This window comes from Diospyros lotus, chromosome 1 (genome assembly GCF_014633365.1).
Source record: "Diospyros lotus cultivar Yz01 chromosome 1, ASM1463336v1, whole genome shotgun sequence".
NCBI classification, from domain to species: Eukaryota; Viridiplantae; Streptophyta; class Magnoliopsida; order Ericales; family Ebenaceae; genus Diospyros; species Diospyros lotus.
Window position 1 is genome coordinate 41,885,761 of NC_068338.1, and position 18,550 is coordinate 41,904,310.

Sequence of the window (18,550 nt, forward strand, 5' to 3'; positions counted from 1 at the left end):
GGGTGTGCAAGTGAATTGATTATACTGTTCTTCATCAAGATCATAGTGGATTGCTCTCTCGAAAGACTAGATGTAGGACTGGTACAAACCAGTTTGAACCAGGATAATTCTCAGTGCACTTGTGTGGTTTGATTGCTCTATCTTTATCTTTGTCAATTCTTTAAATTTCCGTTTATGTTCTTTTGTTGAATCAGTGAGAGAGTTGTCATGAACCTAGGGTTCATAATAGGATTGGATTGGCAATCGAAAGGAACCGATTGAATAAAATTGAGAACATAATGATTAGAGAGGGAAATGGGACAAAAATTGGAGAAGAAATTAGAGGGAAACGAGGGAGAATTGTAGAAGGGAACGAGAGGGAGAATGGGAGAGAATTCTAGAGAGAAAAATGAGAGATTCCATATCAATTCAAGCATAAAATCTTCCATCCTCACCTGTGGCTTATATATAGCCTAATAGCTTCCCACTTGCACCCATGTGCAATATAACAAACAACCCAACTGCCTAGTAGCTAAAGACAAAGCCCTATAACATAAAATACGATGGAAATGTAAACTCGTACCATTATATTTACTAATCTATCCTTAAGAAATCCTTAGGGTCATGACAAGAGTGAGAAAGAGTGATCATATTTGTTGGTTTATTGGGTGATTTATTGGACCGACAGTGCTCCCAATTATAACAGTATATGTCATACCTAAGTTTATGTGTCTCCCAACAAGTTTTCTTGGTCTTCCCCTTTACCTCTTTTGCTAGATATTTGTTCCATTCCATCCATTCTTCTCACAAGAACAAACCATTTTAATTTGTCTTATGCATTTTATCTTCAATAGGAGCCATCCCAATCCCATTTCAAATAACGTTATTTTTAGTTCTCTTTTCTCTTGTAGGCAACACATCCATCTTAACATCCTCCTCTCCATCACGCTTATATTTTGCATATGTTGGTGCTTTACTATCCCAACATTCTATGCCACACAACAAAATTGGTCTATAGTTATTTTATAACATTTCTTTTTAGCTTTAACAAAATCTTACATCACATAGAATACCTGATGCACTTTTCCATCTTACCCCCATTTTATGGATAACATCCTCATTAATCTCTCCATCTTTTGGATTATTGATTCAAGGTTTTTGAGCTGATTTTTTTTTGGTATAACTTTTTGGATGATTGATCCTTTTGGAATTATATGACTAATTGAAAATTTTGAATAAATGAAGATAAGTGAAAACATTGGAACAATAGGATAGTATAAGCATGCATTAGGAAACCCAAGTTACTTCTCTACCATGAACACCCAAAAATATATGCAAGCCTTATTGGGATTTTTCAAGAGTAGTGGGCTTGAAAAGAATTTATTCTACTAATCTTTTTATTGAGAGTAAATAAATAGTTTAAAACGATAAAATTAACCCTATTTAACAACTTAAGTTTTTAGATCAGATGGTAGTTAACAATTCAACATAATTTCAAAGCACTCATAAGTCTTGATTTCAAACCTCACCACCAACCCAATATTTAAATTGTTGTACGTTGTTGGACTAGTTATTAGTGAAGCCTGACCACACGTAAGGGGATGTGTTGAGAGTAAAAATAACAGCTAGAAAAATAAAGTTAACCCTCTATCCAACAGCTTAAGTTTTAGATCAAATGGTGGTTGAGAATTCAACATTTTGAATGTAAGGGGAAGCCAGAGAGCATTTTCAAGAATTACTTGTAATAAGTTTCTCTGAAGTTCCTCCAATTTTTTTTGAAGAGCTGCATTTACACCTCTCTCCAGTAAATGCCTTTCTTCCTGCTGGGATAAAAGTAATAAAGCAGCAACCTGAAGAATATGAAAAAAATGAGCAATGAAACAAACGATTTAATACAGCAATAGGGCAAATATGCACTCTTTGCAGAATAGCAATCAAAAGAAAAGTAGATGAGAAATAAAACAGAAGCCAAGTAAACCAAAAATGCGAACATGAATAATGGGATAATGTAAATAAAACCTTCTCTTTTAATGCCTGTGCAAGAGCTTGAGAGGCATCAATTAGATCAGCAGTCATAGAATTTGATAAATCAGGGCTGCTCCACTGCACAAATAAAATAAAATCAATATTGAAGATAACAAATTGGATAGTGAAAAGGAAACTTGTAAATTGGCCGTGGTCCACTGTCAACTCAAGTATTGTCTCCATTATAGGAAAAGAAATCAGGTCTGAGAGTTAAAAATGGATGATCATGTGCAAGGAAGAAAGATATTATCTTTTACTTTACCTTTAATTCCTAATCAAATTAATTACAGTATTTATGATAAAGGAACAGTAAAAAGTTTGAAGAAAACTTTTGTTGTCCTCCACCTTCAGTTATCATAGATGTACTCCCCAAAGTTGATACAGTCTAAAGAATCACTAAATACTAAAAAGAATAAAAACACACAGGAGGAAAAACAACAGTCCGCCACGGAGGGGATGTTGCTATTTCAGGTTTCCTTGGTAAAGATTTAAAAGATCATGTCATGGCTAAGCATATAAATAGTACAGAATTATCCAATCAATCAATCCTGGCAAAAGTAGAATGTCTTTTATGTTCATTTCAAGATTCTGATCCAAGTCTGCAGTAAATTGATGAGAAAATACAAGCACTTGTGGGGATGGAATTTTTTTGGCATGCTTTTTGTGACACAGTGTGGAGGCCACTCTAGGAGCTATTTTCCTCATCACATTATACCGTCTCTGAAATTCAACATGCCTAGCAGGGGGGATTCTGACCCAACCAAAGTCAGAAACAAAGTGCTTATCTCCAATCATTATGTTGGATTTCGTTCCCCAATTATACTATGTACAGAGTATTTCTTATCTTATATTCTGACATGCTAAGCTCCAAGCATTCTGTTAAATTTCATTCCCCAATTAGACAACATATATTAAGTCTATTTCTTATCTTCTAGTACATGATCTGTGCCAAGTTACTTCATCAGCAGGAGTCCATGTTTCTGCCTGTTCTCTCACTCTCTTATTGCTACATTCATCTCCTTCCTTCTAACTCCATTTATTTTATGCAAATTTACTTTCTTGCAGAAGCACTATAAAAAATTTGAATTTGCAGCACCCTCTCAACCACACAAAATGACCTATTAAATAGAACTACTGCCCCACTGAGCATGTGCAAATCGGTTTAATTTATATGATATGGGCATGGACTAAGATAAAATTAACATAAATGTTGGAATTAGCTGATAGCATTTCATAGTTCTGTAGTACTAAATCAGATCAACAAAAAGAGATTGCTTGATTAAGTCAAATCATACTACCTACCCACATTAATAAAACTGAAACACCAGTATGGTGAGAAGAGTATCCCTTCTGGCATGCAACATTATCCAAATTGGCTAATATACTAGCAAGAGTTTGGATGACACCTTTTCCTTGCCATGATATTCTTTGGCATAATCAAACCTTGAAGCCTGTATATTGGGATAAATGCATATTGTCTAGGTTGTAGTGTAACAGTTGCCAAGATATTTCACACCAACCACCTATTTTCTTAGAGCAGCCATTAAGGTGGGTTTTCTACCAGCCTCTCTCCCTCTCAACAACAATCATTATGCATGGTAATTTGAACCAACTATTGGAGCAGGGATCCTAAACCCTACCAGCATTAAAGGTAATCTCCCTTCCTCAAAAGAAGAATTGAGTGGCCTGATCAACCCCGAAAGGTTCCCCCCCCCCCCCCCCCCCCTCCCCAAAAAAATAATAAAATAAATAAAAAGAAAGTGGCCCCAGGAGAAGAATCAAGTGCAACAATCATCAAGAGATATCCATTTCAACTAGCTATTTGGCAGAGCCACCATTAATAAGGTTTCCCCCTCCTTACTGTCAAGAAGAATCACAAGCCTTCTGTCAAGAAATAACCCATAATCATCAAGAGTAGAAGTGATCTTCCTTTCACAGAACATTCATAAGCTTTCTCACCAATGGAATACAGAACAAACTGAGATACACATTGCACATATTACCTTTATTGTCGAGTTACAGTAATAACACACACACACGAGCAAGCACACTCACACATGGGGGATTACCTGCAGTAATTGTAGCATAAGCAAACAAGAACAAACCTTATTGGTCAAGTTTGGTCCAGCAGCATTATTTAGGTGCACATCTCGGCAGCCATTTTCTTCTACTGTTACATCTTTATGAGGAGAATCCCAATTTGACTGTTTGCTTGCATCAAGTTGCCTCATCTTTTCTTCTACAGCATGAATAATTGATTTGATATGGGAATATCCCTCATCAAGTAAACCCATGACTTCAGCCTTGTGCTGAGAATGGTAATGAAGTAACCCTGATATCCCCTTCTTGATCTTTTTCTCAGAAACAGTCTGCATTTAGGTCAAAATAATCAAGAATATGCAAACGAGAAGCAGCTTGTATCTCAACTGTTGAAGCTTAATCAAGGTCTTACATTCTTCTTTTCCAAATCACGGACTTTCTTCTTTAAATGATTTTCAATTTCCAATCCCTATGCCCCAAAAAGAAACTGTCACTGTTAATGAATAAGCAGTAGAAACTTAACATGCTACTTAATAAAGAATTATATGGCCCCAGAATCTAGATCTAATTACCACAGAAAGCTTGTTTTGAAGACTATCCACAGATTTTCTCAATGTCTCCACTTCTTCTTCTAAAGCATTCTGTCTGAACAAAAAAGTTATTCATGCAAAAAAGAAAGCTTCTAAGAAGTATCAGTAAATAAATAATGCAATTACTGTTTAACTTTTATGAATATGATTTTACCAAGTTGTCATAACTACTAAGATAACTAGGATGTTGTATTATACAAGATATGAAAACCTAGCGGCAGAAACATAGCAATTCTCCATGGTACCAAGTAGACCTTAGGCATATGAAACTAGTCCATCTTTCTAAGGCTTAAATCAATTTCCGCATCCAGTGAACATTCTACAGTTCAAAGCAAATTTAGATACTCATCAAAAAGGGAATACATATATCACATACCTACCTACAAGTACTGCAGGCTTATGACAGATTAACATCAAAGCACATTTCAATTTGACAAAGTAGAGGTGTAAACGAATTAATATGTTTGGTGAACAGTTTGTGAATGAGCTTGATTTGAGCTCGTTTATGTTCACTTATTAAGTAAACAAATTCCAACAAAAATTTAGAGCTCGTTTGAAAAACGAATCCAGCTCAAACAGAAGCCTATTCAGCTTGTTTATGTTTATGAACAAGCTCCTTTATAATTCATTTAAAATTCATTAAAAGCTTGGTTGTTTGTTCATTTAATAAGTGTATATATATATATGTATATCTAAGATGTTTGGGGGATTATTTTGTTTTTTTCTTGCTTTGAAATCTATGATTTTGTTAAATAATATAACTGCATGAACTATTCATTAAAAAATAGCTCATCTATAAATGATTGTATTTTTGTTCAAGAAGAAGCTCAATAACTTGTTCATGAACAAGCTTGATGACAAGCTCGAATTCAGCTCATTTAGCTTAACTGAGCCAAACAAGCCCAAACATGAAAAACTGTTCACAAACCAAGTTCAAACATTCCTTATAGAGCCCGGTTAATAGATGAGCAGAGCTTGAATGCCTTCATAAGTAAACGAGTTGAGACAGAGTAGAGCTAAGTTTGGCTCGACTCGTTTACACCCCCAATTCTAAGACTACATGCAGCAGTAGCTTAATAGCTTCCATCAAAGCAAGAAGATTCAAGTGTATGTCTACTAATATGATATGAAGTGTACCAACCCACCAAGAGCATATAATCCAATCCACTTGCAGATTTCGAGAGAATATTTGACTAAACATGCAAGTTGTCGGAACTTACAATGTATTTAGAGGTGGAAGTTTCCCCATGGTTACTGAAACTCCACATTTCTGCTGAATCATTCAGAAGGAAGTCACATTTATCTTCCCAGCTTCTCTCCTCACAAAAGCCCTTCAGAGAATATTGCCTTATCTCATAAAATTTATCAGTAACCTGTCATAACAGAGATCATATCCATCAGAACAAACAGAAGAAAGTTGAAAAAAGAAGTTCTACAGATCAAAATGATTGTTAGGTCTCACAACTTGTCACACAAAAGGCACAATTGTAAATTAATATCATCACAATTGGGCTGCGAATGGACTGAGCAGATCGCAAAAAGTTGGATATCAGATGGGTTAAGGTTTTTGTAGTTCATTCATGAATGTAAAGAGACTGAGCCAAGCTCCATTATAAAATGAGCCAAAGACTGAACAAGACGAATCTAGGCTCCGTTAGCTCAAGTTATTTGATCATTCAGTAAAAAACCTCTCCCCATTCATATCAGTGGCATGCATGTTGGCTATCCTGGATTTCTTCTTTTTCTCCCCCTCAATGTTCTCCAAAAGATGCATGCTATTATCTATTCCTTTAATGGAAGTGGCCTTAGTCCATTATGAGAAGAAAGTTGAAATAAATTGCCGAATTCATTCCACTTTAGCTAAAAGAAATGAAATAAAAGCAAAAATATGCCATCTGATCACTTCTGCAAATAACTACTCTAATTTTTTTAATTAAAACATTTACTTTGGGAATCTATCTCTCCCTAAACAATCACAAACATTTTGTCAGTTATCAGTTTCATCTGTTATGCAACCACAATATACATTATAGAAGTTATCTTCTCACAAGGACAAGCATGTTGACATCTGCACCTGCTTCCCCTTAGTATCATTAATATGGAAAACCAAGAGAATAAAAGGGCTAAATAAGTATTAACACGAAGGTTAAAGCAAGAAATCTTCAAACATGAACAATCTGTTTTATAAAGCAAGTTCTAATATGATAATAATGTGGTCTTTGATTTAGAGGTTTCCAGATGGAATAGTTGGAAAAGAGTGTGTAGACAAATGGAATTTAGAAATGAAGACAGTCGAAGGATGGGTATGATGTGCCACCAAGGTCCTTGAATGAATTCAGGTACCTATTCCTCTTCATTTTTCCTTTGGATTTTGGATATGTGCATCGTTATGGGCAACTGAAGAGGGTTGAAGGAAGCAACAGGTTAACATCTTTTTTCATTTGTCAAGCTAGTTACCTACGAATCACATAAACTGTTGTCAAATTGCAAATCTGATTCCATTTAATTTGCAGTGATTCTTTATCTAATAAGACTCAAACTAGCAACTAGGAATATGGTTCAAATATTGGTACAAAAGAGAGCGAGTATAATCTATGCAAGATGAACTGATTCAATAAACCTTTTTGAAAGTATCATTCTGCTTTTTCTGCTCCTCTAGATCAATCTGCAGTTCAGCTGTGAGTTCCTTTTCTTTAAGAAAATCAGAGGTAAGCTCTTCCACCCTGTCACACCAAACCAACACGTGTCCATTACTAAATAGCAATAAAATCCATCAGCACCAATTGCATTACAATGAGTAAAAAATAAATGCTAGTTCCAGTTCAAACATAACAATTGACGATACAAAAGGTTAAACAATAGAACCTGGAAGGCATTAAGCATCTTTGTTCATTTCATTTCATTTCTTTCGTTCTTTATGGATGAGCTTTACCACCAAAAACTACAGATTTTAGAATACAATATACACCCTAAATATGTTGCTGAAAAGATCCTGTTGTTGGAGAAAAGCCAGTAATATCTATTATAGAAAAACCTATAATTTAGATAAAAACTGCTCACCAATTGTCAACCAATTCACCATGGACAGCTATAAGATACCATGAGAGAATAAATATTCCGAACAAAGTAAAATGTCCAAGCAAAAAAAAAAAAGAGTAACTGTCAAGACCTCAAGTTGTGGGCTGGACAATTGAAGGAATTCTAGCAGAATTCAAGGAAGAAGAAATGAATGTAGGGAGAACAGATAGAATGAGGGAGGGAGAAAGAACAGATAGAATGAGAGAGGCAGAAATAGAGAATGAGAGGGAGAGAGAGACAGAAATGAGAGAAAGGAAAGAGCTTATTATTCTTCCAGTCATACATTCTCACAGTAGCATGTCTCTTTATATAGAGCCTATATCAGTATAACAGCAGCCTAACTAACATCCTAACTAATGTAACAGTAAGGAATGGGCTGTTGTACAGTTAGCCTAACTAACTAACCTCTTAACCCCAGCTAACCAACTATCAACCCTTTACAGATTTACCCCTAGGGTCGTGACAGTAACATGCATAGCAAGATGCTAAGATCATGAAAAACTAATCACTTCCTTGAAAATAGCAACTCTTGATTGTTGGAAAATTGTGGAAAAAATGAGCAAAAGAAAAGACATAGAAGAAGAGTAATTTTGCAAAGTAGTAATGACTCTAAACAGCCTTATGTAGCAACAGCACTGTAAACAGCTTCAGTGAACAACCAATAAAATGATCTCATAGAACAGGAGTAAGATCACAAACATCCTATTTCATCACAACCTATTAAGTTTTCCACCACTTAAATGACATGAAAATCAAATAAACAAAATTTCTTCATGGAATGCTGTTACGAAAGCCACAACTATTTTTTATTGTCACAGACATAATCCTTCTAAAGTCAAATGAAATTATTTGGAGGAAGCTCATGAAAATATGAGAAAGAAAAGAAATTGATCGTATATGCAACATAATTAACTAGAATCCACCTTTTCTTTTCTGGATGAGTAAGAACAAATTTTAATAAAGAGTGCCAACAGGGGATGCTACCCATGAACAGTAAGGTTAACCTATTATAAACTTTTAAGCGGTGAAAGGAAAAAGAGTATGTACACAGCCAGAAAAGAGGTAGAAAATCTAACATGCATGAAGATAATGACCAAAAATATCAATGAAGCAGTCAAGAGTAGGGTGAACCCAACCGCAGAAATGGATGAAATTTAACTTTTAAATTCATTCAGCTGCTGCTAGGAAAGTCTCCCCCCCCCCCCCCCCCTCAAAAAAAAAAAAAAAAAAAACAATTCACATCAAGCAGAAAGTTACATGTAATCAGTCTTCATCTCTGGGGAACACCTAACTTATATGCTAGGAGTTAATTCTTCACTCAATATAAGTTAAACCTCTCAAAACCAAACATATGCTACAAGATGATCATGAATTCACCGAAACAGATATTTCCACAATTTCCTCCCAAATCTCTATTAGAGTTCCAAGCATATAATCAGGATCCATATAAGCAAGCCTCAATAAAACATGACACTTTTTTTAATAGACAAAGTCATTCTGACTTATTCAAAATATAAAATGTATATAAACGACCAAAAATCAATTAAAAAATATTACCTTCTCTTGAAGTTGTTCAATTTCTGCGACATGAATTCTTCATTCTCCTTAGCTTTCTCTGCCTGTTATTAGGAATATGGTATCTTAAAACAATTTCAGGTATTGTTTCTCTGAGTTGTAAAACACTTTCAGGTTTGACAAGCAGATAAACCAAACATAAGCCCAACAACAAAGTGAAAGTTAAAGATGCTAATTGCCAATATTGCCTTGGCACCCTGACTCTCCAGAAGAGCAAATATTAGAAGGCCATACCACCATCATTCACATCAACATCGGAAAACTAGGTGTAAAAACAAAGAAAGAGAACATAGTATGCCAGCCAATAGGAGTCAACTCCAGTTACCAGGAACATTTTTCCCCTTTTCCTTTTTTTCTTTTTCATGTTTCTTTTGTTTTAAAAAACACTCTGGATCCAATGATATACCCCATGAATATAAACTAGCAACCTCTCAGCAAAAGCAACTGAAATGATTTCTTAAATAGCTGACTTACCATCTATAAACAAGCATCCATCAAATACCATAAAAAAACAGAAGAAAAGTAGATAAATATATGAAGAATATAAAGACTGAAAACTTTTATAATAAATTTGTAATCCAAAATCCCCAAAAAGTACACATAAAATTTGATAAAATCAGGCCTAGCAATAGCTCAGGTTACATGCTAACCATAAAAGAGACCATATCAGGATACTATTCTAAAGCCAGGATATTTCCAAGACAGTGCCACATTGTGTTAGAGAGCTAATAAAAGGCCAACACGCAATAAGATGCATGTCCAACATCTCCTATTATTTCTTAATCTCTTATGGAACAGAGCAGTTCTTGAATACTTGGATTGGTAGAACACTTCAATCACTTAACATGTTTGCATCAAATTACAAGTTTGAGAGAGATTGGAACCAATATTCACATAAAAATAACATGAATCTATATCTATTAGTTCCATCCCCTTTATCTTTTTCAATATTAGGCTTTTGGAACCCAAAACCTTCTATTTGTTTAGGACTAAATTTTTATGAAATAGATATAGAAAATTGTCATTCACATTATTGCTAGTATGTCACATGTGATAAGTAATTACTTACCACTTGGATGTAACAAAACATAAATACGTTGCAATAAAAAAAAAAATAGAAAGAGTGAGCCTACTAAACAAGGCTCTCAACTTTGCCTGGATCAGGGGAGGCTATTTTCACAACTCAACCATGTGACTTGCCAGTCACAAAGAAGTAACCTCACCATTGCTACCAAGCCTCACCCTTGTGATGAAAAAATATGATAAATTAATAGTTTTATTTACACGCATAAAATATATGTATTGACATGTTCTTACCAATCTAAGTAAACATAAAAGTTTATAAATATATTTGTAATGAAAAAATAGGTAATGCTTGATATTTTCATGTACACATATAAAACATAACTTTTTGACATGTCCTTGTCATGTTCTCTCTAATTTTTCCTGTACATTGCATGTCAAGGAGTCCATGTAACCATGCTTCATAATCGTAGATGTTACTCATGTGATTCAACATTTTAAATTCCATGATAAGTTCATGATTTAGTTTAGAGCTTGATTAAAGTTTGTTTAAAAATCCCCAAGGTGCCATGAATGGTGCATTACTATTAATGCTTAATTAAGTACAAAGAAACTTGGAATAGCATATGCACATATCTATTTCCTGGTAAAGCATAAGAAAAGCTCAAGGACAGTGAAGCACTTAGTAGTCCCAAGATGATCAATTAGATGTCAATGGCAGTTAGGAAGGATGCACACCTGCCCCCATTACTGGCAATCCATCAAATACTGTAAACAAAATGAAGAACCTGAAAGGGGAAGTGTATATTTTTCACATTCACTACTGACACCAGAAGGAAACAAAACCAAAAGAGAGGCTCATAGAACACATTATGAAATTTTTAAACATCAAACCATGTGAATAAATAACAAATGTGGTCTATGATCAGAGAGTGGTAGCAAACTTCAGGATTCTAGTCATTATTAGTTCATGAAGCTCACTAGTGATGACTATAATTAAAGTATGATCAGTGTCTATATTCATTGTTTTTGACAAAGACATAATGCTTCAAAAAAAAATTATTCATAGTAGATCGATCAACAGAAAGGAATTGAATCCCAAAGCTGATTGCAAAGATGATTGCTAGAATGGTCTTGGGAGGGTTGAACAGACCTACGGCTTTAAAACGTGGCTGCCTATAGTTTGAGTGACTTGAAAAATAATTCCAAAAACCCTATGTTTGTAATCTCTTTTCCTTGGTGATTCATCTAGTAGTTAGTAACTACTTAGCAAAATATATATTTTAACCCCTGTAGTTGTATTTTTTTTTTCCCATTTAGACACTCAAACTTTTTGTTGTTTCAAAGACACCCCTAAACTTATAAATTCGAGTCAATTGCACCCCTGAACATTTTTGTTATTTCAATTATATTCATGAATTTATTGTTCTCAACAAATTTGTCAATTGCAATTTCAAGTCAATTTTGAGTTAATTGCACACTTCAAAAAATTTGTTAAAAACAATGAGTTCAGAGGTGTAATTAAAACAACAAAAAGTTCAGGGGTACGATTGACTCGAAATTGCATAGTTTAGGGATGTTTTAGAAATAACAAAAAGTTCAAATGTCTAAATGAAAAAAATGTACAAGTACAGGAGCTAAAATATGTATTTGGCTGTAACTAATTCCAACAATATTTCTCTTTGCTACAGTTACCTATTTTAATGAACAAAGAAAGTGCAAGATCATATTCCTCATTAAATTTACTATTAATGTTAGGCTTCTTTTAGTTACACTGAGGTGTTTCCAGCTAAGGTGAAACCAAAATAATCAAAACAGAGACATGCAGTTAACTGCAAAGTGTTAAGCAACATGATTGATTGGACTACAACATCCTTCTCTCTGCTACTAAGTCAGAGAGATCCCTATGTATGTTCCCAAACACCTACAAAAAGTTAGCTACCATCACAAGGTGGTTTTAATTATGTTCTTTGGCTGATCATATTTCACAAGTTTTTTTTTTTTTTTTTTTTTGCTCAGCTCAAAGGTTAATAATTTCAAGTGACTTGTTTGCTACCCTAATTCTACTGTCCTAACACCTACTTCCAACACCAAGCCAAGAAAATAAAACTCAAAAACAGGAAAGGAAACTCTCATAACCTCCATCACTGAATGATCACGTTCAGCAAATGCAGCAGCAACACACCCTTGAAAAAATTTAAGCTGCTTCTCTGCTTCCATATTCTGAAAAGCAAGGAGTAAATGGATTGTATTAGATCAAAAAATATATTTTTATTAGATGCCTTTCTTAATAACTACTGAAAACATAGGACATGACAATCAGACCATTGTTTCATTCCTTTCCATTTTTGTCTGTAATAAGCAAGCTAATCATTGATTGCTTTGTTCTTTTTTTTATTTAAGATAATAGTGCCTATCATTCATAATGAAACAAACTACTAATAATATCTTTGAAGAATAATTGGAAAAAAAAAATCCCTCCAGAAGGTAGAAAAGTCAACCAATAGAATGCTTTCCAGCATTTGCAGTCTAAAAGAATAAACCAAACAGGTATTCTGTAGCCAGAAACCTAAAGACTAATGCTGAAAATAATATTCTATAGAGATAGCATGGTAGCTTTCTTATATTAATATAAAGTTTTAAATTTTATGCCAGTAAATTAGTGATTATGAGGGATGCTCATCTAGATTAACCCATACATTGCATGTAAACAGAAACCGAAGAAGGAAAACTAATGGATTGTTTGGCTGATACAGTAATTCTTTTAGCTGACACAACAAAGTGACTATCAAGTCAATAGCATTCTTAAAGTCAGTTGATTTTGATAGCTCATCCAAATGCACATCCCTTGAGGGCTGTAGCACTTCAAGTGGCATATGTGACTAGCTGCTGAAATCTTCAAGTTCTACTCTGGAATTTGAACTTACCAGTTCAAGGAATGGTATTCTCACAAAAAATACATTTCACTAACTTTACTCAGATGGTAACCTCTTTCCTTCCCTAGAAAAAATTCATAAGTTAATCATACAAGAATCTGGAAAACATTGAGAAGCATGATGGAATTATCAAGAAATAATGAGTCTCCGAGCTGGTAGACCACAATGATATATCAGTTAATCATTTTCTTTCAAGACCTTTATAATTTTTCCTCACCGCATGAAGAGTGTGTGTACATCCACAACATAATCCAAATGTACCAGACAAAGATAAGATAAGCATTCCCTTTGGACAATTTCATCATGCTCCTAATATTAGAATTCCTCAAGTTTAACCATGCTTCTTGTCAGAAGCATAGGACAACACTCTGAGGAGAGTACATATCAACCGGCACATTGACTGGCTCAATTTTTGGTAAATCCAGAATGGCCATCAAAATAATGGAGATTGGGAGACTTCTCATTTTTTGATAAGTAAAAGTAATAAATACAATAGAAAGAGGACCTGTGAGCCCACTTAAATAAAAAGATCATTCACAAAATTAACTACTGACTCTGAAGATAATGAGAGATCCTCTCTCAAAAACAAAAAAGAGAAATGAGAATGGTTTCTTTAAGAGAGAAACCTACTTGTCTATACTCTCTCAAATGCTCTATTATTCCTCTCACACTAGATGTATCACATGAAAGAAGGAACAACCCCTCCAAACATGGCCCTAACTCGAGCAAGCCCAACCCCCCCCCCCCCCCCCCCACGAGTGCAAATCCCACCCCTTTGTTTCAAATGCTCTACTAGCAATTACAACTTGGGGCTTACTTGAGCTATACTCGAGGGAAACAACACAAAAAAATGTTACAATTGAAAATTCAACAAAAATAAATAAGCTAAAGAAATTATCATATTCATCTAAATTAACCAGAAGAGTTAAAATTCTAGCTTTTCCCTAAGTTAACCACACGAAACTTATTTGTTAACTAGCCTGGAGGTTTTAATGCATAAATGAGAGTAGATGCATCTCTTTTAATTTACTATATTTATTGATTCCATGTCCAAGTCCAACTAGCCACACACACACATATTTACATTAATCCAAATGCCAATATGGCTGCCTGATCAGATAGGATTTTGATGTCCCTCATTTTCTTACTACTTTTTCTTCTTTCCTGAACAAATAACAAACAAACACTGGCATCCTAATAGGGTGGAAGTGATGCCACTCAAACCAATAGCTAATTACATTAATTGGACCATCTTAGTGACCTAAGTTTTCTGACAAAACCTCTGGTGTATGGGACCAGCATACATATAAAGATGGAGATAACAAAGTACCTTCGAGACCTCTGCAGCATGTAAATCTGCAAATTGGCCCTATGGAGGGGAAGAAAAGTTGTAAGACCATTGGCATTGGGATTGAGCAAGCAACTTCAATAAATGCAAGGGACCTCACTTTGATATGATAAGCCTCTGAAAGCTCCTCATGAAGATTTGAGTTCTCTCTTGTGCAAGCAGCTAACTTCTTTCTCAAGTTCTCAATCTCCTGCTCCAAGCTAGCTGTCCTAATTGGGAATTAAATTCAACAGAAAGAATCCTTATTGCTGAAGTTCAAAAAGATAACACTAACCCACTCCCTGCTAGAACGCATTAATAATGTTGACCTCAAGGCATGAAGACAAATCATGTACCTCTGGAAATGCATTCGAGTAGCCACTGCAAGGTAGCTAGTTCCAGCTTGCTGCATGCACAATTGTTCAATGTCTTTACGCAACTCATCACGCTCTACATAACAGTATTAACACATCAGAATAAAATCAAAGAGTCATGTCCAACATGAATAGAACTGTAAAATATCTATTGCAATGTACCAGTATGTTTGATAGGAGGACTGTAAAATATCTATTTCAATGTACCAAATACAACCGTAAATCATTCCAGACAATAAGGCAGATGATGATGTAAAAGTTCCACTCAAATGAAAATGGCCAGGTTTCAGAAATGATAGTAAAATTTGTGCATTCCAAAAGCAAGAAATGGGGATAGGAGGCAGAAGTTCCATTTGCTACCACAGAAAAGTAAACTATGAATGAAGAATGACCAATCTGATGCAACTACCAAAGGGAAGGAACATCCAATGAGGATTGTGAATCTCCCAAAGATCTCTTTTCCAATATCTTCTAGAGATTAAAGGGAACTGTAAAAGCAATGATGATACTACAAGAGCTCAAGTTGGGCATTCTGCTGAAGACCTCTAGGGGGAGTACACTTAATTGTCATTTCTACCCTGAAACAGATTCCCCCTCTTATTTTACTTAATTGTTCATTTCATGGGCCCAACTGTGACCCAATATCCAGCCCAACATACTCCCTGATCCACTCCTCCAAGAAGGCTCATGCTTCAACTTTTCCTTCAGGGTGGAATAAATGTCATCTTGGCTTGACAACAAGAGCTGCTATTGATTTTCACTTATCCTAAGAGGTCATCCATGAATAATATTGCTTTGTAATCTTGTTTTTTTGTTATACATTTGGAAATTGTTTCCTCCATTGCAGTAAATTCTCCTATGGATAGTAGTTCACCAAGCCTTTATATGTACCTTTTAAGTGCACCATATTTCTACCAACTCGACTTTCATGATGCCTTGCTTCATTTAATGTCTAGCATATTAGTTGTTTTGGGTAATGGCCAGTGACATTGTGGTATCATTAGATTACAGAAGCACACATATTATTCAATCCATTTTCTATAAGTACTTCCATATATAAGATTATAAAGTGACAAGAGAGCTCAAGCCAAGGCTTTGAGTTTAAAACTAATCTCCTCGAGTGTCGGATCAAAACATACATAAATTCAACACACAAGGTTAAAGGCATGTGCAATAACACAGAAAGATACCAACAGTTCTAACATATCCAATTGCCTATATAAGATGTATATATATACACACATATAAACTCATTTTCCTGGTAACTTTTATAGGAGATGATAAGACACGCTCTCCAGGTGACGCTCACATGAAAGCCATAAGTGAAAAGGTCAATGACCTAAAAAAGTCAGCAGCACAAGTAAACAGGGAAGAAAAGATGTACATACCATGTTCCAACTGTAGAACACGAGCAATCAAGGACTCCTTATCGTGTAATTGCTCATCCATTTCTGAAAGAAAAATGGTCATATTTACATAAAATTTAAACAAGACCAAGCATATAAATATCTATCATCCTACCAAATACAGACCCAAAATCCCCAACAACTAAAATCAGCCAAAATTGACCTTGTCCAGTCATGATTATATAAGCAAAACTGGTGGGATCTAAATTGTGCGCTTCAATAAATTTACAGTTTACATAACAGGTAAATTGATCGTCCCATCTCTCCTTCGAATCACCTACTAATCCGTTACTTTTCCACGGAAATTCGGTTTGATTAACTTCGTGAATTCAATTTGCTTATGTATTTCAGTGAAGGAAAATTGATTTCTGCGTCAACCGAACTCGACTTTCGAATAAATCTTTCATCCAATCAAATTAAGCAAAAGAAGAAAGTATAACCAACTCAACATGAACCATTCACTAAACTCATGGGTCGAAAATAGATTTTACTATCTTCGAAAATAAAAATGTCGACGGAGTTGATGCTGTGAATCGAACGAGAATTCAAAAGCCGTTGTCTCTGAGTGAAGCTTTTTTGGCCAAACCGAAAGGGGCGAACGTCGACAGACCGTCAATCGAAAGAGAAAACAACACAAAGACGAATATTACACGCAATTACGTCTGACACGCGAAGAAGATGGAGAATCGAAGTGAATCGTAGAGCTCACCTGGGATAAGTCCGAAAATCGCGAGAGAGAGGAAGACCCAGACTGGAGTAGAAAAATATCTGCGTCTTCGTCGCTGCCGTTTGCAAGTAATGCACAAATGTATGATTAGCTGTAACCAGACGGGAATTGTTGAAGGAATGATTTGCAATACGCCCCTCAAATTATCACTGCATTTCAGTTAATACCCTTCTTCTGCAAAATGCCACTTTACCCTTGCTTGTACTGAAATACCATGGCTACCCCCCTCCTGATTTTGATAATTAAATTTTAAAAAAATATTACCTTAAATACAAATTAATAATTAAATTAATTTTTTTAATAAAATTTTGACTAATTTATTTGAAATGTGTAGTACCAATTAGTAATTAAATCATTTTTTTTGTCGAAAAGTATCAATCTAATCAAATAATAAAAAATGTTAGAAATATGTTTAATTTATTTGAAATGTATAGTATCAATTAATAATTAAATCATTTTTTTTGTCACAGAACATCCATCCAGTGAAAAATTTGAAAATGTTAGAGATGTATTTTTTTTACTTATTCTAAGTACCATAAAACTTAATTAGTGTTAATATATTTAGATACTATCAAATTAATTAAGAATGTGGATATTATTTCTTGATAGAATATATATTTTAAACATCATTTAACTTATTTTTAAGTATTTGAATAATGAAGAAAAATATTTAAAAATATTTTGCACCAAATTGATTAACTTCCCATATGCAACATTATTAGTTATTTGTTATTAGTTTTTTAACATAAAAATGTGATTAAAACACGTTTTTTATGTAAAATATTTTTTAAAACATTTAACAAACATATTTTACACATAAATGCAAAATTAAGGGTAAATATTTTTTTATTAATTTTCTTAATTAGAATTGAATATCAAAATATATGATACAATGAATAAAAAAATTTCTTGAACGAAAAAGAAAAGAAAAAATATTCTTTTTTGTGTAAGTTTTTTTTCTTTCATTTTCATGTAAAGATTGAAACAAGCATGGTTTTTTGTTTGTAATTTTATTCATGGCAAAACAAAATAATTGCTACAAATATATTAAAAATAAGAAAATCAAAATCAAACATAACTATTTATTACACTAGGCGTATATTATACCAATTATAATCAAGATAAAATAGTCTTAGAAAAAATATAATTATGATAAAAATTGTTGAACGTTCATAATTTATGTAATCAGCGACACTTAATAAGATTAAAACTCAATAATTCTTACTAGTAAGGAGCTTGAACTTGCTAACCAGTGGCATCAATTAAGCCTGGGTGAGTAATCAAACCAAAAACCTAATAAAGTTTATAGTCTAGACTTCAACTCTATCCACTTTGGAATTAAAAAAAGCAGCCTTCAGTCATGTTGAAGATTCAGAAGCATCGAAATTACTTCAAGAGTTGAAACTACCTTATGCCCCACATGATCAGGAGAGTAAGTGGGCAATGTAGAAGTTCCAGTTAGTCCTACTT

At 34.2% G+C, this 18,550-nt stretch overlaps 1 protein-coding gene across 5 annotated transcripts in view; it reads right to left on the bottom strand.

Moving 5' to 3' along the window:
* Positions 1–17,198, bottom strand: part of LOC127798534 (putative WEB family protein At1g65010, chloroplastic) — a 37,791-nt gene extending 20,593 nt beyond the window's left edge. Inside the window, exons 1-15 of one of the 5 annotated variants that reach the window (XM_052332179.1) lie at positions 17,063–17,198; positions 16,797–16,924; positions 16,336–16,398; positions 14,930–15,023; positions 14,695–14,798; positions 14,577–14,615; positions 12,450–12,533; positions 9,270–9,331; positions 7,255–7,357; positions 5,855–6,007; positions 4,617–4,685; positions 4,457–4,513; positions 4,110–4,373; positions 1,999–2,082; positions 1,719–1,829 (exon numbers count right to left, since the gene is read on the bottom strand). In XM_052332179.1, coding sequence (XP_052188139.1) covers positions 1,719–1,829; positions 1,999–2,082; positions 4,110–4,373; positions 4,457–4,513; positions 4,617–4,685; positions 5,855–6,007; positions 7,255–7,357; positions 9,270–9,331; positions 12,450–12,533; positions 14,577–14,615; positions 14,695–14,798; positions 14,930–15,023; positions 16,336–16,338 — 1,227 coding nt within the window. In that variant the 5' untranslated portion in view covers positions 16,339–16,398; positions 16,797–16,924; positions 17,063–17,198. Of the gene's footprint in view, positions 1–1,718; positions 1,830–1,998; positions 2,083–4,109; positions 4,374–4,456; positions 4,514–4,616; positions 4,686–5,854; positions 6,008–7,254; positions 7,358–9,269; positions 9,332–12,449; positions 12,534–14,576; positions 14,616–14,694; positions 14,804–14,929; positions 15,024–16,335; positions 16,399–16,796; positions 16,925–17,062 lie in introns of all 5 variants that reach the window. The other 4 variants (XM_052332168.1, XM_052332176.1, XM_052332161.1 and 1 more) reach the window with 4 other exon arrangements.
* Between the last annotated feature and the right edge of the window lie 1,352 nt (positions 17,199–18,550).